Source organism: Pholcus phalangioides, unplaced genomic scaffold (genome assembly GCF_987345545.1).
Source record: "Pholcus phalangioides strain wild (caught in Gottingen) unplaced genomic scaffold, Ppha-v1.0 ptg000004l_1, whole genome shotgun sequence".
Taxonomy (NCBI): Eukaryota; Metazoa; Arthropoda; class Arachnida; order Araneae; family Pholcidae; genus Pholcus; species Pholcus phalangioides.
In genome coordinates this window covers 15,347,113-15,374,849 of record NW_028301597.1, presented here as the reverse complement: position 1 = coordinate 15,374,849, position 27,737 = coordinate 15,347,113, and the positions used below count along the sequence as shown (strand labels likewise).

The following is a 27,737-nucleotide window of genomic DNA, read 5'->3' as shown; positions in this document are numbered from 1 at the left end:
AGTCAGTGCTGTCTCAATTTTAAATAATTTATATTGACAATGCAGTGAAATCCAAATGTTTTGATTGAATTATCACCTTTACGTTGCAAAATCATATCTGTTTTCCGTCAAAGGGCTTTGATCTATCAGTTAGAATGCAAAGGAATCAAAATAAAACTGATTTAAGCTAATTTTCATAATTTAAGAAATTTAATTATCTTTTCAATATAAACTTATTTCAGGTTAATCTTATCGCAGCTATTGAAGTATGAATGGAATTTTACATCCTCATACGTCTCAACTGCATTTATATATTCCATTAGGAGGCAATGAACACATTTTAAACTCACTTCTAAAGATTGGACCGAAACTCAAGGTATCCTTCAAATTTAAAGCAGAGACGTACCATGAATTCTTTATCAGAATTCTGTGAATTCTCGTGAAAGTCTATATTTCGCGAAATGCAGAAGCCGAGCTCTTATTCCCAAGAGCTGACGAGTTTCTTAAACTGCAATTTGTTAACGAGAAATTCTGAGCAGAATTCTAATTAACTCTCTGATTAATTTCTCAGGTTGAATTCCCATTTTAGAAACGACATAGTTCCAGGTATACCGCGGTACTTGGTTTTCCGAGTCGACGAGGTACAAAACTTCGAGCTTATCAGAATCATATCGATTTTCAATGGTAATTTTCTAGACTTTGTTTTGTTTAAATCTCGAACCTAATTTAGTCACAACCGCTCAGTCGTGTTTGTTCAAAATGAAGTTTGCGGATGGCACTGATTATTGAAAGTTAACTTAATTACATAATCCTCATGTCAGTGTTCTTCAACCTTTCAATACTTGCTGACCTGTGAAATTATGTAAACAATTTCGTGGACAACATGAATTATGCATTCCAGAAACAGAGTTGAACTGAGACCCCTACTGTCACCTATCGAATAAAAGCGAAACTATCGGTTATAATTTTGGAAGTAAAATCGGCTGTTTGTGGAAAATCATCATCATCATGAATAATATAAGTTACAATGCCTTATACTTTTGGTTCCATGCTGCCCCCGGTTCATATTTATACGCTAGAAAACCAGTTGATGTATTTTTCTGTTTGCTGCAGAATTGGAACCATTATTTTATTGTTATTCTTTAATATATATCAGAAACTAAGAAAACTTTTGTACATTTCGATGTGCCGAATATAAATATAATTGAAACTACCGGGCAGTAGGATATTTTGCGATGGTTTTTTATTTCTTAATTAGAGGGTAGCAGTGGTTGCAGTTAAACAATAATATTAATATAACAATAAAATATTCTCTACACAGGAAAAAAAACAGCGTAGAACTCTTTTTACCATCTACCAGATAAAAAACAAAACTATTTGTTACAATTCTTTAAATACAGTTTGATGCTGGTTTAAAAAATAGCCGGTGTGCAGTATGAAAATGAATTGCGTATTACACCAAAAATTGCCTATTTTCATACAGAACTATTGTTAAGAATGTCAGAATGTCACATGATTCGAGGTTCATTAGAAATTAAAGGTAAAAGAACACTTATGTTTAAAGGTAAGAAAGACACTTATGTTTTCGAATCATCATATATATGATAAATAGACTACCAGCTGAGCCTACACTCAGGGAGGACCCTCGTTACACCATTCAAGATTTCACGCGATGACGAATTACATTAAAGTAATATTCTTTTCTTTTACTGACCTAATTCTTAACATAATTCGTTTTTATTGACACACCTCTTGTACACGTACACTCACACACCGAGCTACAATATAAAACATTCTAATCTTCATCCGGCTCGTATAATGCAACATCGAACGGAGAAGCTTATTGGAGTTAAGACTCAGTACGAACTGTGAAAATGCATCTACCTCAGCCGGTCGGTATAACGAATCACGATTTTTAGTTACTAGACATTCATTGTTTTTTGGTAAAAAAAATTTACATCTTGTCTTTAACGTTGTTGCTGTGAACATAGAGCACGGCATTGTTCGATGTTTCTGTTTGGTTTATCACTTAACACGGCTGAATATTTTTTTCACATAAATGGGAATTTCATAAGCACCTCGCGACAAGCTGCTCCTCGATCATGTAATGCCTTCTACAGTTTGGCAAAATGTTTCGTGAATTGCACAAAACCGTCTTTTGAAAATGGTTTCTCGGCTTCAACAACAATTTCCAGAATGAATACATTTATTTTCCTTCGTTCGCAAATAATGTGCTTTTAAAAGCGTTTATCACGTTGCAACGGTTTACTTCATTAACCCTTCAAGCGGCATTGACAAGATACATCGCCTTCCTAAAAGCCTCTTGTTCTGACATCGAGAAGCGCAGATATTTTAAAACGTTGATCTTTCAATGGAGCACTTTTCCCTATAACGCCTTACTTTGCACCTGCTGAAAATCGGAAGAAATCTTACTTCATTAAAAAAAGATATGGTATTATGAAAAGGGGTTTAGCGATTTCTGATGTGCCGCTTAAAGGGTAAATGGTACAGATGAAACCCAGACAGTGCTAAGAATCGCAGCTAGTAAAAACATTAAGGTTATTTGACTACCGTGTATGCGGGTTTTCGGTCTATATACTATGGTATTAGATAATATATTTGTGGGCTCTTCTTTCAATCGTATTAAAACCGATTCAAAGGATACTACCGTTCAAAGTAAAACTTTGTTTAAAATAATTTTCGTTGCTATTTTTCAGGCTTTTGATTTGTTTTAACATGATTATTTCTTTCCATTACTGGCATTTTCGGCTGTTTTTGATTTTTTTTCCTCCGAGAGATTTCAGAGTTCTGAAATGCCTTCCGAGTTCTTTTCATTTTTGTTACAGGAAAGTTGCTTCGTCTTTTTGTCGTTATCGATTCCCTTAGATTTGCCGCAATCTTCGTCGTCGTCGTCATCTTCGTATAGATTCCGAACCCGACCGGACAAAAGTATCATTCCGCTGAAAAAAACAGCAGCCAAAGTGGCGTAAGCAGCAGCTGTCCCATGCAGTCGGTAGTTGAAAACCTTGACGTCGTACAACCAACAATTTCCCGTTTCTCCGCAGCTTGTCTCCCATACAATACACGAAGAATCGGCCAAGCTACCGTAAATGACAGGATATGGCATGAACGCTGAAAAGAAAAGAAAAGTATCAAATTATCGATCATACAATGTGCAATTGATTGGCTGTAACCTTGCCGTTGAGTTCTAGCCTATGGTAAATGTCCCATTCCGTTCATTAATCACCATAGATAAGTTATCAAGTCAAGATTGGTCAATAAAAAATATCGATACCTAAGAGGATTTGTGTTTTCTACATGGGTAAGAGCTGCAATCAAGTCACAGTATCGAGAGTAAGATGGTTTTTCTCAAACCAATACGCGAAGTGGGAAATACTTTTTCTGGATAAGGTGGTCCCTGACGGGGTTCGAACTCCGATCCTCTCGCAATCCGTGCCAGAGTGCGCTATCCATATACACCATGAGAGACATGATGTTGCTCTTCCTATTTCACGCAACTGTGGCATGACTCTCTGAAGCAAACTCCCTTAACTTCGACAAATGGTTCCCAAGTGGCGTCAGAAATGTGAAAAATAAATGGGTTTTCTCAGTCCAATACATTTAAAAAGAAACTGGTAAATGAAGAAATCAAAATTTTTTTTTCTCAACGTTTTACTTCTATTGCCACTTGGGGGGTCATTTGTGAAAGTGAAGGCAGGTTGCTAAGTCTCTACTTCAGTGAGTCACGCCACAGGGCTGAAATAATAGGAACAAGAATTAATTTTCCGTGATGTATACTATAAGGCAAAGCGCAAATTGAGCCGCCTGCAGCGTTCGCGACATGAAGCAGGGCAGCACTCTGTTTTGCAGCCAACGGAAATCAGAGGGACAGCGGAAATTGAGACACGAGGTGACACTACGCTAAGCGCGTGTACGCGCGCACTCGTTGGCCCTGCAGTTGAGCCGCAGATTTTCGTGTCCCGCGCGCACGATTCTTCGTATTCGGTAGGGGTTTTTTAAAAATGAAACCGTCATTTTGATAGAGTTCGTATTCTCTTATGAAAAATGTTGTTTAATATCATCGTTATTTATCAATTATTTCTATAATTATTTTCTATCTTTCTGAGTTTTTATTAAATATTGTTCTTTCCAAGGTTTTGACTTTTCATTAGCTCTAAATTTTAATTCATTATGGAGTTATTTTTCGGAATTCATTATGGGATTCATTAATTTCGGAATTTAAAAATTTGTCATTAATTCTGAATTTTTAGAGAAAAAAAATCCACTTTTGTTTTTTTAATAGCCTACGAAATATTTTCCTTTAAATTTCCGAATTCGGCTTTAATTCCGAATATTAGTTAATTATATTTAATCGATCGATAGAGGAATAATTTTTCATTAAATCTGAAATTTAATTATTAGTTTCACTATTTCTGGTGTTTCATTAATCTATTTTTCCATTAAATATGAATTTCCAGCACTTTTGGAATTATTTATTAATTTTAAATTGTGATCAATCGTTTCATTTGTTTTAACTCTTCACAAGTTCCAAATTTCATTCATTATGGGATTAATATCGGGAATTAATTTCGGAATATTAATTCATTCCAATTTCTGTTAATTACATAATATAATAATCTTCAATTAAGTATATTGTGGGATTCATTTTAAATTTTGAATTTTCTAAAATTTTATATTTTCATTAATTTTCGTAAGCCCTGAATTTTCATTACAATTTTTATCCCTCCTAAATTTATCTTAATTTTTATCCATTTTCAATTTTGATTAATTAATGTAAAGTTTTCATTAATTTATGTACCTTTAGTTTTTTTAAGGAATAATTCATCAGATACATCTGAATTTTCAATAGTTTAATTATTTGCTAATTTTGAATTGTCATCAATCCTAATTTTTTATTTCTTTGTGTTCACGTTTTTATATACGGTGTTTTAATGCATGTATTTTCAGCGCATACTCGTATATTCTTTTTAATTAATGTTATGTCTTCATTAATGTCAACTTTAATGACCAATAATCAGGATACGGGAGCCTCCCAAATGACAAGGTTCCAGTCCCCGAAATCGTTTCCTTTCGAAAACGCTCGTACACTAGGACGCGTTCCAATATGCGCATCCCCTCGCTACGCGTAGGGCGTGTTGACGTCATCGCACTCGGGTCCCGCCCACTCGCGAACGCTGCACGTGACTCAATTTGCGCTTAGCCGAACACGTCTGCCCGGATTGCGGGACCGAGTTTCTGTTTCAACGGGCCGAGTAGACTTTTCTTTCCGTGTTCACCTCGGCATTCTTTTTAGAAGAAGAAGAAAAAAGAAAGAAACCTTCTTTCCCTCAAGTCATAGTATATTCGTAAAAAAATGCGCATAATAACGTACTTCGCAATATCCCGGTTCGCTTATACGTGTCATATGAAAATCCCGTACCGTATTTATAATAGTGTCAGCAAACTATCACTTAAGAATCATCAAGTAGTAATATGATTTCGGTTTTCTGTCGTTTTCCCAACATTGAGGCGCGAATGCGAACCGGCCCCCATTTGAAAAAAGTGTCTCTGCAGGCAGCAAGCACTCACCACATGGTACTTACATAACGTGAAAAATTAAAATCCAAACATTTACCAGCTTCGATTCAAACTATGAAAGTTAGATGACAGCATCAGCAAGAATCAAGCACACGACTAACACCTCCGGAAGTTAATGCCCACATACACTTGGATACACACGCACATTCTGACATGTACCTGTTCGTTAGAAATTCCGCACAGTGTATGTGCGCCGTACATGTAGTAAAAGTAAAGTGTGGTCGGCTGAAGTCGGTTTGTGGTTCCCAACTTCAAGGCGCGAATGCGAGCCGAAAGTCTGAAAAAGTCTAGCCACAGAGAGCAACAGTCCTACAACAGTACCATTACTCCATCATTACACTTCACTTCTGAAATACAGATGGCAGCACTGAAAAGTCAGCCCCCAACACTATATACGCACTCAGGCTATTAAGTACACTTCTGGCACAACTCACTATATTGTAAATTGCCTATGGCGATAGACCTGAGTTGTGCTCGGTTTGAACGAAAGAAAGAAAGTGAGAGTAAATAATATGGAAATGAAAATGACAAAGTAAATTCCCTAACAAGGTCAATACATTCTTTGAAATGTTATAAATTCGTTTAATTTAATACCCCGGTAGATTTCGCGGATATAGGCCAAATCGCGGCACATTTTATCATTAGCGCCAGGTATTTCTATTCTGCCTTATAAACAGTTCTACATACAGGGTGCATATGAAAGTCCCTCTTTTCCTGAAGTGAATGACGAACCTTTGTTTCTAGGGGCATACTTCCAATTGGAAAAAGTATGCAAATAACTTGTAGACCTCAGATACGTCATTCATATCGCAAGGGGTTGTACAGTTATTGAAATAAAAAAATATAAATTTTTATACGATCTCCCTCCTTGTCCTTAGCTCAATTAAAAACTCAATTAGGACGTTGTTGCGCTGACTCTCCCGAGGCCAACAAAAAAATTTCCATATTTTTGTAAGTGATATTATAAGTGATATAAGTGATTATATATTCGCTTAGATATATTAATTCGAGCGCATAAACTAACGGACAAGCTCATTGTACGCTTCTCTCTCTCACATATGCTGTTCTTTCCCTTATTTTCCGAGATTGTAGAACTCAAATGTCTAAGCGAATACTGCACTTGAAAACGTGTAGTAATAATTTTGTTTTCCTCAGGAGAGACAGGGCAACAACTTTCTCCAATTGGGTCTTTCGGGAGAGGGTGACCAAACAAAAATTTAATTTTTTGTTTTGTTTTAATAACTATACAACCTTTGTAATATGAATGACTGTGGATGCTTTTTCTGATTGGAAGTATTCCTCTAGGATCAACGTCTCGCGAGTCGTTTCAAGATAAAGGGACTTTCCTATGCACCCTGTTTATGTATCATTCTTTAGAAACTGTAGATACTAGATCAGAAAATTATTTTATCATTATTTAATCTTCTTTTCAAATTATTGTTGAAATCAATTTTGATTGTACAGTAGGTAAGTTAATTATGCTTGTGAAATGCATATAAACTAGCAATGACTATGATACTGTGGTTCCAAAAATAGTTTACAGAAGTCGTCGCTTCGAGAAGCGTTTGTAAATCAAATGATAAAACCTAAGCTCAGTTCTTGATAAAACCCGAATTTTAAAGAAATATTCATTTACTCTATCGATTTATGTGAAATATAAGACGGAGTTCCTAGGAAAAAAAAATATCTGAGCAGATCGCGAGATTAGACGCACGGGAATGACTCCATAGCCGACTACAACCATTTGTAAAAAAGCTAAGACTCTCCGGAACACGACAAGCCACAGAAGAGAGCTCAATCACAGTAAGTCAATAAAAAGGCACATGACTTTCCCGTGAAACGGAACATTTGCGAACATCGCAGGATCATGTTGAGAAATGGGTTGGAAGGAAGGAAAGAGTAGAATGTGATGAAATTACTGATCACTCCATCCATCTTCCTGTCGGTCGACGACAGCAACAGAACAAATAGTGTTTGTTCTGCCTCCGGTTCATCTCACGCAGCAAAGAGTGATTCTGCGGTGCTTGCTTTCATTTCTCTTCTGACCGAGTCTCATTGTCTGCCTACCAAAAAGCGACGACGATATACCCACACATTTTGAGCGCTTTGTGCTAACTTTCATATTTCTCTTTCTCCCACAATAATAAAATAAAACGTGTCCTAAGCTAAAACATCTCTTTTGAAGGACTACGGTGAAGAACTACTCGTTGTTTCGCACAAAAATTCAATTACGTGAAATAATGGCTGTATTCCGTGTTAAAGAGAGGGAGCGCGTCATTGTTTTCATTTTATTTATTTCTAACATTCACCGATTGCATTTTAATTGTTTGCTTTTGTCCTTGTTTCCTTAAAATGCCCAGCCGTTTTACGGTGGCTGGATGTGAATTTTGATTACTTTGCCATGTGTCCGTCAGGTGAAGTTTTCTCACCATCAAAGAATTTATGAATTCAAAACCATTCTGGAGACTTTGATGTTTTCTAATTATGAATTTTATTTTTTGTTTGAGAAAAATCACTAAAGAAACATCATAATACACTCCACTTTCTTTCGTTCCTTTCAAACCGAGCACAACTCCGGTCTATCCCAAAAGCCAATTTACAACCGATTGAGCTGTGCCGGAAGTGTGAGCGTGTGTACCTAACAGTCTGAGTGCGAATCCAGTGTTGTGCGTGAATTTACAGTGCTACCATCTACACTTCCGAAATAAAGTGAGCGAAGTGTAATGATTGAATAATTGTTGCGTTGTACTCTTGTTGCTCCCTGTTATGAGACTTTTTTTTACAAAGGAATTGGAACACACATAGGAGTTGGAGAACCACAGAAAATCAACTTTAGCTGACCACTACTGTAGCACCGGTGGGATTCAAACCCGGGACCTGACGATTCAAACTTCTCAGCGGTATTTCACTGTACTAATGATAAACACCCCTTCCTTCCGGTCGGTCACCAAAGTAGCAATTTACCACTGTTTTACCCCCTTACCTAGAGAGCCGTGGATAAACGTTGCCATGACAAAAGAGCCATCTGTGCCAAAGGTTTGAGAACCACTGCATTAAAAAAATGAGTTGTGTTTTATGAAATCTGACAGTTCGTGCATGCAAGGTGTTAAGAAGGTACCGCTCAAATCAGAAGTAAAATTGACGATTCGAGAGAATATTATTGAGTGTAATTTTAATATTGTTTGCTTTGCTGCTTACTATGGTGAGATATTTTTTAAAAGACGATCCTACTCGGATATTGACTTCAATGTCAGCAGAAATTCGGCAAAAACTCATTAAAAAAGTGTAAAAGTTATCCTATTGAGGTGCGATTGGAATATATGCGTATTGACACAGCCTCAGGACTTTTTTCTCTATTTTTTGACGGAGAAATTTGCAAAAAGCTGGCACAACTATTTAACATGGTGTAAATGTAAAATATACAGTAGTTATTAAAGTCTAAATGATTCATTCATGAAAGGTGTATGCAAATAATGAGTTTTCTTAAAAAATAATAACAAAAACAACTTTGTTTTGTACGACCATAAGGATAACCTAACATTGACATTAATAGACACAATCAGCGTCATTTTCACTGTCAGCTGTATAATATAAAAGAGAGTGTGGTTCTTCATCTTTCAGCAGATAACTGGGGATGTACTATCTCTTCATGCTTATCATCCGATCCGTATCCGCGCCGATTATGACAATATAAGCATGAAAGGAAAATTTCCGTACTAGCGGCATTCTCCCTCCGAAAACAAGCACCGTTTTTCTCCGAATATTCGTATGACGATAAGGATAGGGGAGACCCACTTCTTAAGCATCGGATGATCGTATTTTCTACTCGCGATAGCGAGTATTGTGTGTGTGTGTATGTAATTTTATATATATAATAAAGCAAAGTAATAATCACCCACGTCAATCAAAATAGACAATGGAGGACAACAATACATTTTTATTTCAATGTGATTCTGGTAGTTCCTTATGAAGTACGGCTTAAAGAACTTCAATAAATTAATTATAATGCTGAAATATCCTTCTGAATATATAATATTTACACGCTGAAAAATATATTTTATATATATAATTATAGAAATAACTCTTCATATACTCCTTTTATTTCCCATCCTCCCCATTAAAAAAAATAAAAAAAAGTATCTAGCCGATATCCCGCTAACACCTTCCATTTTTGACGTTAAAGAATGTGGTAAGAAAGCAACAGCAAATTTTCTGCTCGTGCATTAAAAATGAATTGCGTTGCCGCCGCCGCTGAACAAAAAATTCAATAAATGTATAGTAGTAGTTGTATATCCCAAGCTTAATTTTGCTTGGTCAGTGGTCAAAGGGAAAAATCGCTTTTCCCTGTGTAGAAAGCGATTTCTTTGATTTTCCCTCTTTCACGTCACGTGACGTTAAGGAGTGAGCCTAAGAATAATTCCTTGGTATCGTTTTTCGAATTATTCTTAACGTCATACTTATGAACCGATGCTTATAATTCGGATCGGACGAGAATAAGCATGAGCAGTACAGCCCCTGGTTTCCCATTATCTCTGACGTTATTGTTGTAAAAAGAGCAAGACATTGAACAGCGATTGGCTATAAAGATAACACTAACATCACGTCTTTGCTCAAAGATGGCGAATCAGTCGATACTGGAGCTTTTTGAAATACCGGCCTATGTATTTATTCGTTTGCGCCAACATTACCTAACGACGATATTTGTAACTCAGTGTTTGGTAGTTTTTCCCTCCACGTCATCCCTCGTTGCAATACCAATTCTGCCAACCACACCTAACAGTTAATCAAAATTGCTCTATCGAGATAGTTTCTTCAACCTTTAGAAATTTCTAATGTCTTTACGGACTTTATGCCCCCCTGTACAAACAGATCAAAGTAGACTACACATTTGTAAACGGAAATGGTTTTGGAGACCATACCTACAGAGGGACATAGACTTGGTTGAAGGGGTGCAGAGAAGAGCTACGCGTGTCCTTATTGGCACACAGGGCTTGAGTTATGAAGAGAGACTTCATTTTTTGAATATGTTTACATTGGATGAACGCAGGTGTCGAGGAGATATGATCGAAGTGTTCAAAATTTTCAATGAGATGGATAGAATGGACCATGAACTTTTAGTACACCGCCAATCGACTGCTTTTACAAGGAGACACCAGTATCGATTGGTAATGGACAATGCAAGGTTATGGTGTCGCAGGGAATTTTTCTCTAATAGGGTTGTTAATAAATGGAATAACTTACCCCCGGAGGTAGTAAATTGTAACACAATTGACACGTTTAAAAAGAAATACGATAAACATGTTGGGGTAAATCTAGAAGCTATCCATACTTAGAATAAGACAACCATAAGTATTCTTTATGGGCATTGTATAATATTTTATCATGTGTATATATTGTTTCTAATTACATTTTTAATTGGGTTGCTTTATTTTTGAAATATATGGCATCCATATTTGTTATGGGCATCTTTTTCTCAGCCACCTCGCTGGGCATTTTGCCTGTTGTGGTGTTGTATTTGTATTTCTCACACACACATGGTTTTGTTTTATATGGCCGCATAGTCGGATAAAAAGGCATTCTCGGTCAAAATATTTATACACCCCAGGAATCTATTGTCTGACTAAAACTGCGTGTGAGTGTGCGTGAGAATTTTTGTTCACAAATGTGTAGTCTATTTTGATTTATTTACACAGTTTCATACTTATCTCACATTTTTGAATTCGAATATCTCAGTGAATATTGCACTTAGAAACTTGGAATTTGGCCTCAGGAAAGACAGAAAAAATTTCTAATTAGAAGTTAGAGGACAGCGGGATCGTAGAAAAATTTATATTATTTTATTTTATAACACACTACTTCTGCGTAGTACTGTCAAAACTGATGAAGAGTAATTTTTGAAAGCATTTTTGGCGTTTTTTTAAATTGAAACTATACCTCTACGACGGACGGTTGATGAGATAATGGCCGCATTATTACTATATTCGATCAGCCGTAACAACATTGATGTTTTTGAAAAGTCCCTCCACAGTTATTTATGTTATTTACAAACAACGAATCCGCGATTAACTTTAATCCCAAATGGTGCTCAAACTAGAGACAAGTAAAACCATCTAAAATTGGTTCTCTATCATTAAAGTATTCTAATGAACTCAGACCATTCCAACAGATGCTCGTGCTCTAAATTCTCAGACTCGTTTGTTGTCCCTCAAGACAGGCGTTTGAAGATTCAATAAAGTTTAATTTAACATGTTGAGAGCAGAGCTAATCTATTTTTGGGCTAAGGTAAAAGGATTGGCATTTCGTGTGAAATATTCTTGTATATTCCAACGCCCTTTTACAAGATTTGTACGTAATATGTGAGATTCTCTCTTATACACGGTTTTGCGTGGGTGGCGACAGGAGAGCGAAAATTGACAATTTCTAGTCTTATATTTTCGCATCGTATTCATTACATTACGTTATTACTAACGATAAAAAACAGAGAGCCATGAGCATGGTATTTTTCTTGTTTTGTGTTCGTCCTTTTCGCTCTATAATGAAATTTTGTTGCTTGAAGCAATCAAAACTCTGCTGTTTGTTTCCTACGTCGTTAACGAAAAAAGACGTATCGATTATCAGTTGCTACATTTTAATGAATGGTATCAGCGCGCATGTGTTCAAAATTTATTATGAACCGCTCATGCTGCGAGTTTACCTACGCATCTATTAAGATCGATGAAAGCATACAGGGTGTCCCATAAGAACGTAAACGGTTTAAAAATTCATAAAAATTGAAGGAACTGGTATATAAAGTTATTCTCACGAAGGGGAGCTATTTTTCCGTACAGAAAACACTAATTCTAATTTCTGAGGATAGGGGGCGCTGGATGGAAATCTGACACCAGTAATTGGACTTGAAGCTTTCTTCAATCCTTCCTGTGTGCGAAACGTTTGCAACGTCTCAGTCGGTGATTCGTTTCCGAGGTAAAACAACTTCACCAATAGTGATTTATCTACCAATGTTAATATCGCAATGAGAACCTTATGTAAGTGCCAGTGACGAGACAACTCAGAAATGAGCTGTTAATCGTATATCCTCCAGTTTATAGGACTCTGTTTTATACATATATCCAGTGATTTGCGCAGTGCCCTCTATTGACCTAAAGTTGAACTGGTGTTTTTTCCATGCCTAAAAAAATTCCAATTCGTGAGAATAACTTTTCCGCAAACCGCATTCAAATATGCCATTTCCTTCAATTTTTCGGAATTTTTCAACTATTTACAAATTTATGGGGCACCCCGTACCTTGATGAATAGTTTTTCTTGTAGACAGCCGTCACATAACCGAGTATTTACTCGACGTTACACCGGCTGCAGAGGTTGACGTCGTCGAGAGATAGTTTATGAAATTCTGACAGCATTGACCTGGAGCAGGATCAAGCCATTTTGCGGTCGTGTGATAACCGTGATGAACTCGCATCGCGAGGACCCCACTGATGAAATAGTGGTGATCAGTTGAAATTGGCTTACTAGTGTTTTCTCCAACTATTATATTTATACTAGCTACAAATACCCGGCGCTGCCCGGGTTTTCTTCAGTGAGGCTTTTCGGATCACGGGATATCTCCCTCTTTCTTTGAGGGCCATACAAACGGTGTACACGTTAACCAATATGGCAACTTCCTGTGCGACTCATGAAATAAATCTATATTTAAAGAAACGTAGAAACGAAAATATTTTTCTTTCCTTTTTTGTAAGGGCCCGTATTTCGACCCCCCCCCCCGAACTTCAAGTTATCCATTTGCCTGTTTCAGCTTCCAAAAATGCTTAATTACAGCTGTGAAATTTCTTCGATGTACTTTACGGGCGCATAATTAATTTTAAAACATCCTAAACTATATGTGAATTTATGCAGTTGAATATCAAAAGATATTACGGAGACATTAATTTTCATTCTTCACAGGATATAAATGAATGGTTGAAATCAATGTTATTGCATGAATATCCAACTCAAAAGTAGGTCCGGATAATTACTTCATATTTAATCTCCTGGGCTTCGTAGTATATCTCTACGCGAATTCAATGTTTCAAAAATCGAGAGTTCAATATAATTTTTAAAATTACTAATGTGGCGGAAAAACCCCAATAAATTTCCGCATTTCTAAAGTACAATCGGCAATTTTAACACTGATTTCTATGGGATCATCCTTTGCCTATCCTTCAAAGTGATGCTGATGATGATTCTGGCGTCTATTCAAAAAAAGCAGTCATTACTGGGAGGATTGAAAATGTGACAAACATAAAGGCATATACACGTCTTAAACGCATTGCTAGGGAACCATGAAAACCAAAGTAGGCATTCTGAAAGTGATTGTTGAAGCCCAGGAACCATTTGTGAACAGCTCCGACAAACTTTTAAAGTAGCCTATCGTTCAAGTCGAGTCCCATTTGGTATATATGAAAAATTTGGGTACGATCGATCTAAAATTGTAGATTTGTATAGAGAACATACACACACACACACACAGAAAATCAATTTTATATATATATATTGTTTATTAACAGAATTTCCCAAACTTTTTGTTCCATCACACCCTTCTTCAGAATCTTTTTTTTCCCCAACTCAAGCCAACCCTTATCCCATAAGCTCCTATGTTGTATTCCTAGCTTCTACCGTTCCCCAGCCACACCATATCATCCTCCCTCTCCCCAGAAGAGAATTTTCCACTTGCCCACTTTGGGAAATTGGATATTTGGATGCGGTTTGCGGAAAAGTTACTCTTACGAAGGAGGAATTTTATTCTTTTGCAGAAAAACAATCATGTTCAACTTTTTGTCGATAGAGGACACTGACAAAAATTCAAATCATTGAAAATATGCAAATCAGAGTCCTATAATATGCAGGGTGTACGATTAACAGCTCATTTCTGGATTTTCTGTTACTGACGCTTATATGAGGTTTTCAATGTGATGTTCTCTTTGGTGAATAAAGCATTTACCTCAGTCACGAATCACTGACTTGCGCTTTACAAGAGTTTATTTTCGGACACAGAAGAGATTGGGGAAAGGCTCAGATCCAATCACTCCTGCTTTGCTTTTGTGCAGCGTCCTATCTAGACTAAAATTTCAACAAATTTCTTTTTCAGTACCAAAAACAATTCCCTTCGTGAGAATAACTACATTTCTCAAAAACCGATTCGAATACCAATTCCTTTGAATTTTATGATTTCTCAAACTATTTATGAATTAATGGCACATCCTGTACCTCTACGTGTTTGAAACTAACCTATTCCAAATATGCATAACCGAAAAAAAACAAAATAAATAACTTAAAAACTAGTACTCGCTAAATTCTTGCGTTCCGCAGCAAGAACTTTCAGCACAAATATTCATGTCAACTATTATATTTTGTAAGAATTATATTTAAAAATATGTAAATACCGAACATGTATACATATTGTGTTGCAAGATGAAGTCACAGAAATTCGCAATGAATGTAGCATTCAAGAGGTAACTGGTAATTGCGGCTAACCGCTCCCTTCCTAAGATCACGCATAAGGATAACAAGCATTAGATCGAACCAAAGCGAATCATGGGATAGACGATGGATTATTAAATAAATTTTTAGGAAAACCGTATCAACTGGGATTACGTGAGTCTGATAATACAGTCTGAATACCTGCTTATGTAGACTGTACCGTACCATTATTGTCTCGCCTTCTTTCTACATCAAAACTTGAGGCTGACGAAATAGATCACGTGACTTGATCGGTATTGTGTGAATAATCTAAAATACAGCGTGTTTCAAAAACAATCATCCGATTTAAAAAAATCGTAACTATTCCGCTTTTTATCCGTTTTGATCGAATAATGTATAGGTAGAAAGAGGAAAATCTCGAGTTCCACGCAGTTGCCGACAGGTAGCGCTAACGCTCTTCCTTTGGCCGTCACTTCAGTGGTTGTCAAGATTGGCTTTACCCAAAGTTAGAAACCGATCCGGATGACTTCATTAAACAGCAAGACGGGGCACCACTACACTGGAGCTTGTACGTTCGAGAATTTTTGAACAATCGCATTCCTAAACAATAGATCGTCCGTACGAAACCCGAAGATTCAGTTAAACATCACTGGCCTCCAAGATCACCTGACCTAAGACACATAAGACTACGTTTATGTGCCTCCCCTTCCATTAGCCCAACAGAAGATACGCATAACAGCAGCAGTGAATGTAAACATGCTCGCAAGGGTTGGGACGAATTTGACTACCGTATAAACATATGACGTGCATCCCAAGGTGGACATATTGGTTTGTAAAGAAACTTCATGATTAACCATGTAATACAAAATTAATCTTAAGTGTCTATGTTCAATATTTTTCGTAATACACGCATTTTAAATCGGGGGATTCTTTTTGAAACAATGTATAAGAATTTTGCAAATGTATCAGTCGTTGCTGTTATGGGTTAAACAAGTGGTTTTTATCCGATTTTCAAAGATAGACGATATGTACACCTTTCAGCCCAAACACCTTACTATCTCAAATTCTCTAGGGGAGGATATGAGATCCTCTTCAGCACGTTTCAATTGGCCCAAAATATCAGAAGTTGAAAGTTGTGTGACCAAAACTTCCAATCAGTTCCCTGGACTAATGATTTTCCATACTTTCTTTTTTTCAACCCGAACACAACTGCGGTCTATCGCCACGGGCAATTTACTATCATTCAGTTGTGCCGGAAGTGTGAGTGTGTAACTAACAGTGTGCGTGCATACATAGTGCTGTGTGTGAATTTTTATTGCTGCCATCCATATTTCCAATTGCGAGTGAGGTGTAGTGGTTGAATATTTGTATCGTTGTAGATTCTCTGTGGCGAAATTTTTTAACGAGGAGATCGGCTCGCATTCGTGCCACGAAGTTTAAAACTACATAAAACCAAGATTTCGTAGATTAGACATATCAAGCGAGAACATACATTCGAGACCGTCAATCATCGTATTTCTTTCCATAGGTCATCCACCTGCTACCCTTCAGTGACTACCAGGTTTGGTCATATCGCCTTAAAGCAATTTACAACCAATCGAATCGGGTCAGAAATGAAGGTGCCATCTATCGGTGGTTGCCTCAGGTCCGTTTAGGGTAAGAACATTTTATCTATGTTCTGTCTCCAGGATTCAACCGACGAACCTGATGACAACCTTCATGGTGGAAGCCAAGCGTCTTATCACTGCGGTTGCGCGATACCGGCCGGCGTTCGGCCCATAGTCTCTTAGTGGCTGTGGCGAGGCTTTTTCTTTTCTTTTCTTTTCCAGCATGGACCAGCCGTAAATTAGCCTGCTTATACCCCACAAGGGACACAGCGATGTCCATGTTTGGTGCCATCTTATCACTGCACCACTTTGGCGTTTTCCCCTCCAGAGGCTGTTGAACGCACAGTAGTGTGATTCGTCCTAGATAGTTGTTGGACCTTCCAGAATCTTATTGTATTATTTCCAAACTTAGCTGCTGTCAGGACTTCATCACTTCAAAATATAACAGCGATAGCACCAGTAGAACACAAAATAGTCACAACTCTAAGAACATAAACACGTTCGATCATATACTCAGAACACACTTTCCGGTATGTACCAGAAAGTCCTTAGAAATTCCCCCAAAGGAATGTTTACCAGATGCAAGTCCTAGTGTCCAGACTCTACAAGAATGTTATTTTAAATATTTGCTGATGATTACGCGCGTTAATGTGACCCGATGGGAGTAAATATGATGTACTAGGATATTACGGATTGATTTATCTCACTTTGAATTTTACGGGGCCATCAGAGTAATATAGATGCTATCTCAGTCTGTGTGTGTGTGTCCTTTTTCATATACTACAAGAACTTACCTAATGCGCATATCAACGTCTCGAAAGTGCCCAAAGCCAGACTCTTATCCGCTGGATCCACGGCCCTGCCCAGAAGATAAAAATGAATTTTTTGCTTCCAATCATTCTACAGCTCGATGAAAATATACAACCGAATAACAATAAGAGAAATCATAATTCTATATAACAGAAATGAAAGAGTATAACATTAAAATCGAAAAGAAGGATATTTGTTGATTTTGTTCTCACCTAAACAGGATGAGAGTGAAAGCAACTCTGGCTAAACTCGTCACTCCAGAAGTCAGCGTCATGATAACAACGTATAATAGAGCCTGGGACCAACACTTCTCATCGGGGCAATATCCACGATTCACGAAGCTAGAAAAAGTGAAATTCCCATCCGAATCGACAATGCACGAGCAGTCGAAATATTTCTGAAATTATAAGCAAAAAATTAAAAACTCACGCCGTTCATAATTTTGTGCAATTATATACTTTTTTTTATTATTCATTACTGTCAATACATTTTCTGCTTGTGTATCGACATTCACAATTGAAGAAAGTATGTTAAAATGCCTGTCAGCTCCTTCAAATTTGCTACAAAAAGCGCGCAAACAACCAACACAAAAATTACAATCGCCGAAATTCAGGCATCTGGCAAACCACTTCCAATTAGAAAGATAGTTGCCATCACTTTATACAGATAGCACACATGCCCCCCTCAGTTGCTCAGGTATACTTTCGCACACACGCGTATGGGTTAAAAAGTACGCTCTGTCGGTTTTCCATCGACAAACAGTGAAATTCGAGTCCTTTCTGGATAATGAAAATTAAGTTATAATCTATCAGCTACAGACTAAACGAAACAAAAGTGAATTTTTAGGATTTGATTTCAATTTCTTTTATTTTTAGAAGTGATAGCAAAAATATGAAATTTACAGCGTGTCCTATAAATTCATAAATAGTTTAAAAATTCATAAAAATTGAAGTAGTTGGAAATTTGAATGCGGTTTACAAAAACGTCATTCGCACATAAGAGAATTTGTTTCGGTGCAGAAAAAAAAAAAAGTTTAAATGTGTGTCGATAGGGGGCGCTGCACAAAGCAAATCATTGGTGATCGGATCTCCACCTTTCTACACTCTCTTTTATGTCCGAAACATTCCTGAAGCTTCAGTTGATGATTTGTAGCTGAGTCAAAACAGCTTCATCAATAATGTTTTATACACAAATGTAATGGTTTATACACAATAAAAACCTAGTCATATGAAAATTCAGGAAAGAGCCGTGTTTATCGCACGCTATTCACTTTATAGGACTCTGATTTGCATATTGCGGTGATTTGCATTCGTGCATTCGCAAACTCTTTGTACGGATAACCTTTTCGCAAACCTCATTCAAATATACCAATTTCTTCGACTTTTATGAATTTTTGAACTCTGCGTATTGATCGAACCCCGTGTGTATTTGCAAGTTAAAAAACGTTCTCTATTTCTTTTTTTCCCCCCTTCTTGAAATTCGAAATTAAAATAGCACATTTCTCACACACACATCTTCCTAATTTTTCTCCCCCTTAATTTTCTTTTTATTTTCCTTTCTCACGAGAACAAACTGCTAGAGAACAATATTTATAATGTAACTGAGATCTAGAGTCAGTGATTTTGTTTCGACCTGATTTCGCTAGATGGAGACACAACATACTTCCTATACGTTAACGAGAACTACGACAGTAGTTTTGGCACGTTTCCGTGGCTGTTTCTTCTCTCTATTAATTACACATTTTGTTGACAATGGAAATGCCAGATGTGTGGTATGGGACTGGTGCGATTAATCGATCAATTGTTAATCACAGTTGAAAGTTTCAGTTTGAGTTAATGAACTCGATCAATCAGATAAAAATTTTCATTTTTAAGGCTTGTAAACTGATTTTATTTATTCGACGAAACCAATTTATGCATTAAATTGTGTTCCCATAAATATCATTTCAGATAAATAATTATATTTAAAAATATTTTGATCAAAGTCTTCGGCATGGGGAGATACAATTCGACTGAACGAAAACCTATTGATTTCAGTTTCAAATTGAGCTTTTTAGGATTTTTGATAAATTTGGAATTTTTTTAAGATTTAAGTTTATTGTCGCACTGTGAACAGCAGTTTTCCTTTTTGACATGAAGCATCAACCTCCCCCAACATAATTTTTAGGAGCTTTATTATTAATTCTTAGATATTTCCTAATACCGTTCATAAGGGGAGACAAACGAAAATCGAAAGTAGTTTCAAAATTAGTTAATAACCTGAAATAACTGATTTCCTAATGGAATTACACGAGTCAAGTGAAAAATTTTCCAGAATTTGGAAATATGTTCGACATCTTAAATTGCTCTAAACGGATGGTCTTAATTTTTAAATCTATTCCTAGATCTGTTTGAATCTAGCGAATAGGTGAGTGAGAAATGAATAAATCTTTAGCATTTGAAAATATTCCATTAAAATCAGATTAATCCCTAGATTAATCGATTAAAGATTTCTGATTGACCCGTTGAAAATTTTAATTGATTCTCAGATGTTTGTGACATCGTTCTTACCTCCGGTTCTGAATCTTTCTTTGTCGAACATCCAGCGTGACAGGGCGAGAAATATGTCGAAGCACCGTCGGGTGTACAAACTGGAGTAAACACGTCCAGAGAACAATTACACCCGGCATTACACGCATTGTCGAGGATTAGCCTGTATGAATGATTAAGATGATTGTAGACACACTAAAAATGAGAATTGGTTACAATTTATTTTCTATTTAATACAATTTTTAACAGCTCATACTGTAAACAGTAATGCCACATACAGGGCGGGCAAAAAGTCCGTAGAAACTTTAAAAATGAATAAAAACCGGAAAAATAACAGAAATAAAAAACGGTTTGCAGGGATAGCATCACTAGGTCACGGGAAATTTTAAGACAGGGAAAAAATAACTAAAAAACAGCCAAGAGGTGGCGCTGGTATGATCGAATTCAGTGGAAATATGCAAATGAGACGTTTATAAGAACTTACGCTCCTAATCCACAATCTGTTCACCGTTGTAAATCGTGTATGTTGACCATAGGCGGAGATAGACTTGGAAGTCTGGGGGGGCACGATGATGATATCAATTCACATATGCATATATACATTAGATCAGTCAATTTCACCTTTGACGCTGGCGGGGCCCAGCACGCCCCCCCCCCCCACACGCACGCCTGCAATGTGCTATCCCCTGTGGCGATGGTCATGTGGAACACATACTGCTGTAATGAACGATTTGGAGACATTCGGTTCGTTATTTGCTCATCTTTTCTTTGACTTGTGTGTCAGTGCGACATATCGGATATCCGGTGCACACTTGTTTTTTGAGTTATGTTTTTCCCGTCAAAAAAAATCCCGTGACCTAGTGATGCTAATCCTGCAAACCGTTTTTTATTTCTGTTATTTTTCCGGTTTTTATGAATTTTTAAAGTTTCTACGGACTTTTTCCCCCACCCTGTATTTTACGGTTTTAAGAGTTACAACTCTCAAACACTTAGATCGAATAGGATAAAAGTTATAAATTTGTAGCACGATACAATTATAGCTCAATTTATCACATCATATAATCATTCTGGAATATCATAGTCACGGTAATAGAGACTATACTCAATTAGTTATAACTGTACCGTGCCGGGGCTCATCAGTATTACCTTTGACCTTTGAAGACCGGGCACACCCCGCTTCCCATCTCAGAGAGATATCGAAGCGTTCCCGAAGGATAGGTGTGTCATCAGTATTACCGTAAGACAGGAGTTTTTCCACAGTGAAATGATAACAGCTGAAAAATGACTTCTATGAGGTCATAGGTAGCTTTCGAAATTTATGTTGCACTGTATCTTATGTAATTAGAGTGTATATAAATGAAGTGGAACAAATCGTGAAAACATATTGTATGGAACTCATAACTTGAAATATCGAGAGTAATGAAACATATCGAACTGACCCAGCTGATGTCCGTGTCGATCCGGGCATGTTAACTTCGGGGCACATCGGTATCATGAGGAGACAATAAGAGAGGACGTCCAAAATTGCTGTCAACGTTATCGCAATGATCAATATCTTCGCAGATGGCTTAAATTTCCAGATGACAATCCCGCCCACAACGGTACACACTTGAATCGCAGCTATGGCTGGTGGGCCTGTTCATAAAGTCAACATTTTCGCGTGTTACTTTCGTATAACATTATTTACTCTTTTAATAAATCCTTAACATATATCCGGTAAGTGATGGTGGATTCCACTAGTCAAACATATCATGTAACTTTTACACATATAAGAAATGGAAACTAAATTAAAATTTCAGGTATCAATTCCGTTGAATTTTTTTTCCATTGTAAAATTTATTTGATTTAGCGTTAAACCTGAAAGTAAGCTGGCTGTTGATGCGGAGATGTGAAATTGGTTTTCCATGTACTTCGGAATGTATGTGAAGATTCCGAGTCCTCCAGTGATAGAGGATATGACGCCCAAAGAGTATAATATGAATAATGGATTCAGAAACAATCTTTTCACTGCCTTGAACAATCCTACAAAAAAAAGTATGTTCAATTAAAACATTAAAATGTTTAATAGGTGTTCAATAAATCTATATAATTCTATAGAACCCTTAACATATCTCTAAATGTTCAAAAATGAAGAAACTATTCACAAGTTAACACAGTGCACGCAGCTTGATGTGATCACATCGAGTTTTGATAACGATGGATAACTATATCTGAAACAAGTCTGTAATCAAGCTCGATGACCATATTCCGGTTTTTGTCGAGCAGGATGTATGAAAACGGCAAAACTCCGTACTTGCAGGTTGATAACGATAACTTATAGGGAAAAATTAGTCTGGTTCGACTCCAGCTTAAGAATTCTAAGAAGAAATAAATTTTCGGTGAAATAAATACGATAACACATGAATGAACCAAACCTCTAATAACAAAAAACTGAATTTTTTTTCATGTTATGATGCTGGTTACTTTGCGAAATAATAGCAATACCCGAATGATAATATTATCCATGATTCCAATAAGCGACGTTGACTGTATTTCTCTCTTTTTTGCTCACTCTATTTTTTGTAATGCTCCGAATTACGTCATCCCACATTTGCTCGTCTCAATTTTTTTTCTTCTCTATAAGACGGGCTTTGAGCGGAGCTTGAAAACGCTTGACGTGGCGTCCAAAAAAGAATAGTGTTTCCCGCAAAAAAAGTCACATCACACACGAATGCATAAGGAACAACAATACGATGACCGTATGGCCGAATTTTTAGGAGACATTAGGAAGCTTACTTAAATTTGTAATTTGAACTGGAGTCATACATGAAAATAACTCTTATTGCTTATAAATAGAATTACGGTAAACATTACTGTAAATGCAGATATTCATGCCATATTTGTTAGTTGTCATAACACATATTTGTTATGCTCAACTTTTTTCCCATGAAATACAGTTTGATTCGTTCTAGAACTATAGTGTGTAGTCTCCATTTATTTCCCCGCACAAAATGTAATTTCTTAGAAATTTCAAGCTACAATCGGCATTTTTCCCCCGTTTGTCGTTTTTTTGGGGGAATAGATGTCATTAAATACAATATAATATATCAGAGCCACTAGAATACCCTATATAGACTCCTTGATTTTATCACAAGAAAACTAAGTTGCCTCAATATTTTAACAACATATCAGTGAAAAATTTACCTCGATTTACGTCGTTAGTCTTGGAAAGAATTACTTTCGTATATCGACGTATGACTATAATTGCGCTTTACAACTAATACAATAAAATATATTCTCTGTCTACAATATTATACATTTGGTATCAATGAGGATTCAAACACGTTATAAAAGAATGCTTTCGACTTTTTGATTTTTAAATATTCATGAACGTCAAAACTCGCTTTTCTTCTTTTTTCACAACTTTTCGGTGGTTTCAAAGAGATTAAAACGAAAGCAAAAATGAAAAAATAAATAAATGAATAAAAGATAGAGAGAGACATTAATCTTACCAACTATTCTCTGGCTCATAGTCTCCTGGTCGAAGTTTGCAGTGTTGGAAAAGGCTCTCTTGCGTTGTCCCGGCAGACGCCTGGGGAACAGAAAAATCGGAAAACTGAATGCGAATAGGAGAGCCCCTTGGAGAACGAATCCCATCCACCACGCGCCGATCCACCTGGGATCTGCGTTGTCGAAACCGGGATCCTCTGAATTGAGAAAAACTAGAATTGCATACTCGTATGATTCAAAGTACCAAGTATTTCACAGTTTATAAATATAAAAACCTAACTAGATAAAAACAGAAAACTTGATTTCTAAGTGAGATGTATTCATTTTTATATGCGTTCGGTTCCACTTGCCCCATTGAATGGAGCAAGGAAAACCTATGGCTGATTGTGCTTTTAAAACATTCACCAAGTAGTGATCATAAATAATTAATAAAACAATTAAACTAAAGAATTCGTTTAAACCATAAAAACCCAAATATTTTATTTTTCTGGTACACAATGTTAATTAACAACTTTAGTATGTAGAAAACTCACAATGTAATAATACCCCCCTGTAAATATTTAAATATTGACCGACATTATATGAGGCAAATGGGGAACACAATTTGATTTTTTTTTTCAGACTATTAATCGTAAGAGGTGAAGGAGATTGCAGAACTTACGATATTTGGTCAATTCGCACTTTCAGAAATGGTCAAAATGTAAAAACTGCGAGTATATATACAGTATATATTATGTATAATAGCTTCTTAAAAACAGCCAGAACTAACACATGAAAAGAAACTTTTTTGATTGATTTGTGTTTTTGGTATGTCAAAATGACCTTTGAGGAGAAAAAAATAATATTGGTTAGTTAATTAATTAATTTTGGTCGCTATCTTTACCAGGACCATTTGAATTAGGTACCCTTACGCACGTCTTGGAAAAAAAGAATCATTACATTATATAGGTATATAAAGCGTTATATATATATTTACCGTTATATATATATAACCGTTATATATATATATATATAACCGTTATATATACCGTTATATACGTATATTTAAAACCGTTAAAAAATTCAGGTACACCTATATGTACCTCTGGAGCGAGGAAGATAAATAGCAACGCGATCGCAAATCCAACTTCTCCATATGAAGTCTTCTTATAACCTTTCAAGAGCAGCTAGTGTACCAAGCACATTTTTACTAAAAAAAGCAAAGTAATAAAAAAAATCCGTAGAAACCTTTCCCAGAAGTCAACTGAATTTTACAAATCACACATATTGGTATCCACTTACCTCACAGTATACCTTATGTATTTTCAATATACAGTAGTATATGGATGAAGTGTTGCAATATGGATCGATACTCACCGAACGGATCTTCATAAAATTTAAGAAAAGCGGAAGACATTAAAAATCCTAATGTCGGTCCAAGAAGTCTAAGCGCCGTGCATATCGCTGCAAAATTAACATTGAGAAAAATATAATTATGTACATTCAAATATATTTGACTATTATATCACTGAAAATAATATGACAAATAAATATCGCTGAAAAATATTGCATGAAATCATAAAATCGATTTTGAAAACAACTAAAAACTTCTTAAGAGGATATTTCTTCCCTCTATATTTCAAACTATTTAGTAGTTTTGCCAAGTAACTCCCGTGCATATTGTCATTAGAATAATTCGAAATTAATCTATTAACTTGCATTATATATATTTGCATAAACATAACCTTGCAGTAAATCAAACTAACGATTTCTTTTTATAGTTTTGCCGTTAACTCGATTTTTTTTTATTATAATGATGCGGTCCTTTCTCTCGGGTCATCGAATTTTTTCTTGCACCTACAAGCCATGCTAATATCCAGAAATATTGAACTCATGGTTTGATTCGGATGACGCATTCTCATAGTATACCTACATGTATAATCATTAAGTAAATCATAAGTAGGAGAAGGCCAAAACATTAAAATTTAAAAAAAACGTTGTCCGTATATTTGATTAGTTTTCGTCAATTTAATGTGTTACTTAATATAATGACTCCGAATTTCTGTGAGAGTGGCTCCCTGTGCATCACTCCTCACTCTGACACACAAGCATGATCCCATCAAAAGTTGGAAAGTCGTACAATGCGTTCTATTAACTTTTAACATCTTTCTGGCTCAACAACTCGAACGAACCTCGGGCCTGAAAGGGGGTTGATTAATTCATAATATTATTTGTGATAGAAATTAAAGTCTCTTCATTTATTTTATCTATGGCTTAATATCTTCTTACTTATTTTACCTCCAAAATAAAATTTTGCGGGTGATTTTCTAACTTCACAGAAATCTTTTCTTTCCTCATACATTCTCGTAAACTATACTCACCGAGGTATATAGGTGTGTTTGTTTTCTTCGTAGTATCATCCATGTAAGACATGCCAACCGCGTAGTAAGCTAGGCTGCCGAACCCTTTCATGAAACTGCCGATCAACAAACATGTCACGGCCGTCATGGTCGGAGGTCTGTCGTCTACGCCGCAATGGTTCACCCTATGGTTGTTTCTATCACAATAACTTGTGTCCGTCGTATTCTTCAAGGGATCCAGAGCCAAGTGTTTCGACGAGCCGTACATGAAATAAGGCAAGGACGATATGAAACAACAAAGTGCGGAAATGAACATACCGAAGGCGACGACACGGGGTCTGTGTGTCTTACCCCCGAAATAACCGATCAACACGCCGAAAAATAAGGGAGTTATCTCATCCACCATCATGACGGTGCCGCTAACTTTACTCTCGAAAGCATACCTCTTTTCCAACGTCGTCATTATGCCGATCAGGTACGTGTAATACGAGCCTTGCAGTACTCCCACGATGGAGAAGAATACCAGGAAAGTTTTCGACGTCGCCCAACGCTGCAGCCATCGTGGCTTGAAAATGCCGATTCCGCACACTGTATCCGGATCCATTTCTTCAACATTTGTCCGCTTGGAATTTTCTATCGGAGGAAAAGTTTCCCAGAGATCGTTCGTGTCCATGAACGATTCACTGGAGAATGTCTTTCGATGTTCTTCGTACATCTGCTCTACTTTCGACGGCTTGCGCTTTATGTTTTCAGAAAGATTATTCATCGGTTGCGTTGTGCGGACGTCGTTCTCCGGTGGAAAAACATCTCCATTATTAAGATTTGTATTTGCTTCAAGTTTGGAGTTTTCGTCTTGCGATTTCAGTTCCAAATCCATTTTCCCTTCTCTCAGATTGCGATGATCCAGGTTATCCGATAAAGAGGGATTCTGTTCTGCACGAACATTCGCTTCATCGCTGATTCTGTCTTCGAATTCACTATGTTCCGGACGTGTGAGTTTTTTTTTTTCTTCCGCCTTGACTGGTGATTCGGTGTCAGTATGACGTGATTTTACATCAAGTTCATTCATTACTTCGGCATTTTCAAGATCTGGATGCTTTCCGCCTCCCTTGAATTCAAGAGAATCAGAGCTATCCGAGGCTTTCAGTGCGGCATTCAAATAAATCCCTTGTTTTTGGCATTCGATATTATTCTCCTCCTCGGTCAAAATTACAGTGATATCATTTTCGCTGAGCGATGGCTCGGGAACTGTATCCGAATCATATAAACCGATTTCCTCTTCCTTATTTGTCATCATAGATGTAGTTATTGCGAGATAAGAAAGAGGTGGACTTTCGACTGTTGACACAACTTTTTGATCTCTTCCGTTTCTCACTTGAACTCTTTCGCACACGGCATCTAACATGAAGTTGATCAGATCCTGAACAATTTTTTCTGGGGAATCGTGATCATCGTCAGATTCGTTATTAAGTTTCTCTTGGCTACCATCACTCGTGAACGCATAATCTTGTTCGACAAAAGATTTGATTCTATTTGTATAATCGTAAACCGAGCGCAGTGCACTTCTTATAACCTCGTGGGGTTCGGATGGCGTATTCGGAATACCAATGTATGATTCATCTTTCAGATCGTTCAAATGTTCGATATCTCGATTTTCCAAATCAACGGCTTGTGTCACGGGTACGCAAATATTTTCAGAGACGCGGGAAGTCGATTCCTTCAACGAACTCGAGAGATCCGTATTTTTTGCAATTTCGAGAGGAGGAAAACCGATTTCGTCCATATTCTTCGGAGCAAAACATGTTTTTCGCAAGTTGAAATCGCTTGCAACAAACTTTGACCCAAGAGTTGCTCTATAGCTGGCGTCACGTTAAAAAAAAATCAGCGATTCACGATAACATGTAGATCGTATTTCAAAATAAAATCTAATC

General features: G+C 36.7%; 1 protein-coding gene across 1 annotated transcript; it reads right to left on the bottom strand.

Moving 5' to 3' along the window:
• Positions 1-1,211: 1,211 nt before the first annotated feature.
• LOC149086598 (solute carrier organic anion transporter family member 2A1-like) lies at positions 1,212-27,623 on the bottom strand. Its single transcript, XM_089230975.1, has 9 exons — positions 25,828-27,623; positions 24,824-24,910; positions 23,470-23,664; positions 21,836-22,000; positions 21,418-21,613; positions 20,000-20,141; positions 17,663-17,847; positions 17,435-17,499; positions 1,212-3,111 (listed from the first exon to the last, which is right to left on the bottom strand). Exons 1-9 carry the CDS (start codon positions 27,587-27,589, stop codon positions 2,780-2,782), a joined length of 3,129 nt encoding a protein of 1,042 aa, XP_089087101.1. The 5' UTR covers positions 27,590-27,623; the 3' UTR covers positions 1,212-2,779.
• Between the last annotated feature and the right edge of the window lie 114 nt (positions 27,624-27,737).

What these genes read in the sequence shown, in the direction of transcription:
- LOC149086598 (XM_089230975.1), bottom strand. Translation starts at nt 27,589, where the DNA reads ATGGACGAAATCGGTTTTCCTCCTCTCGAAATTGCAAAAAATACGGAT. An exon ending in ATTTTATGAAGATCCGTTCG is followed by an intron (nt 23,665 to 24,823) that starts GTGAGTATCGAT and finishes TTCTCAATTCAG; the next exon opens with AGGATCCCGGTTTCGACAAC. An exon ending in GACGTTGATATGCGCATTAG is followed by an intron (nt 3,112 to 17,434) that starts GTAAGTTCTTGT and finishes TTTTCTTTTCAG; the next exon opens with CGTTCATGCCATATCCTGTC.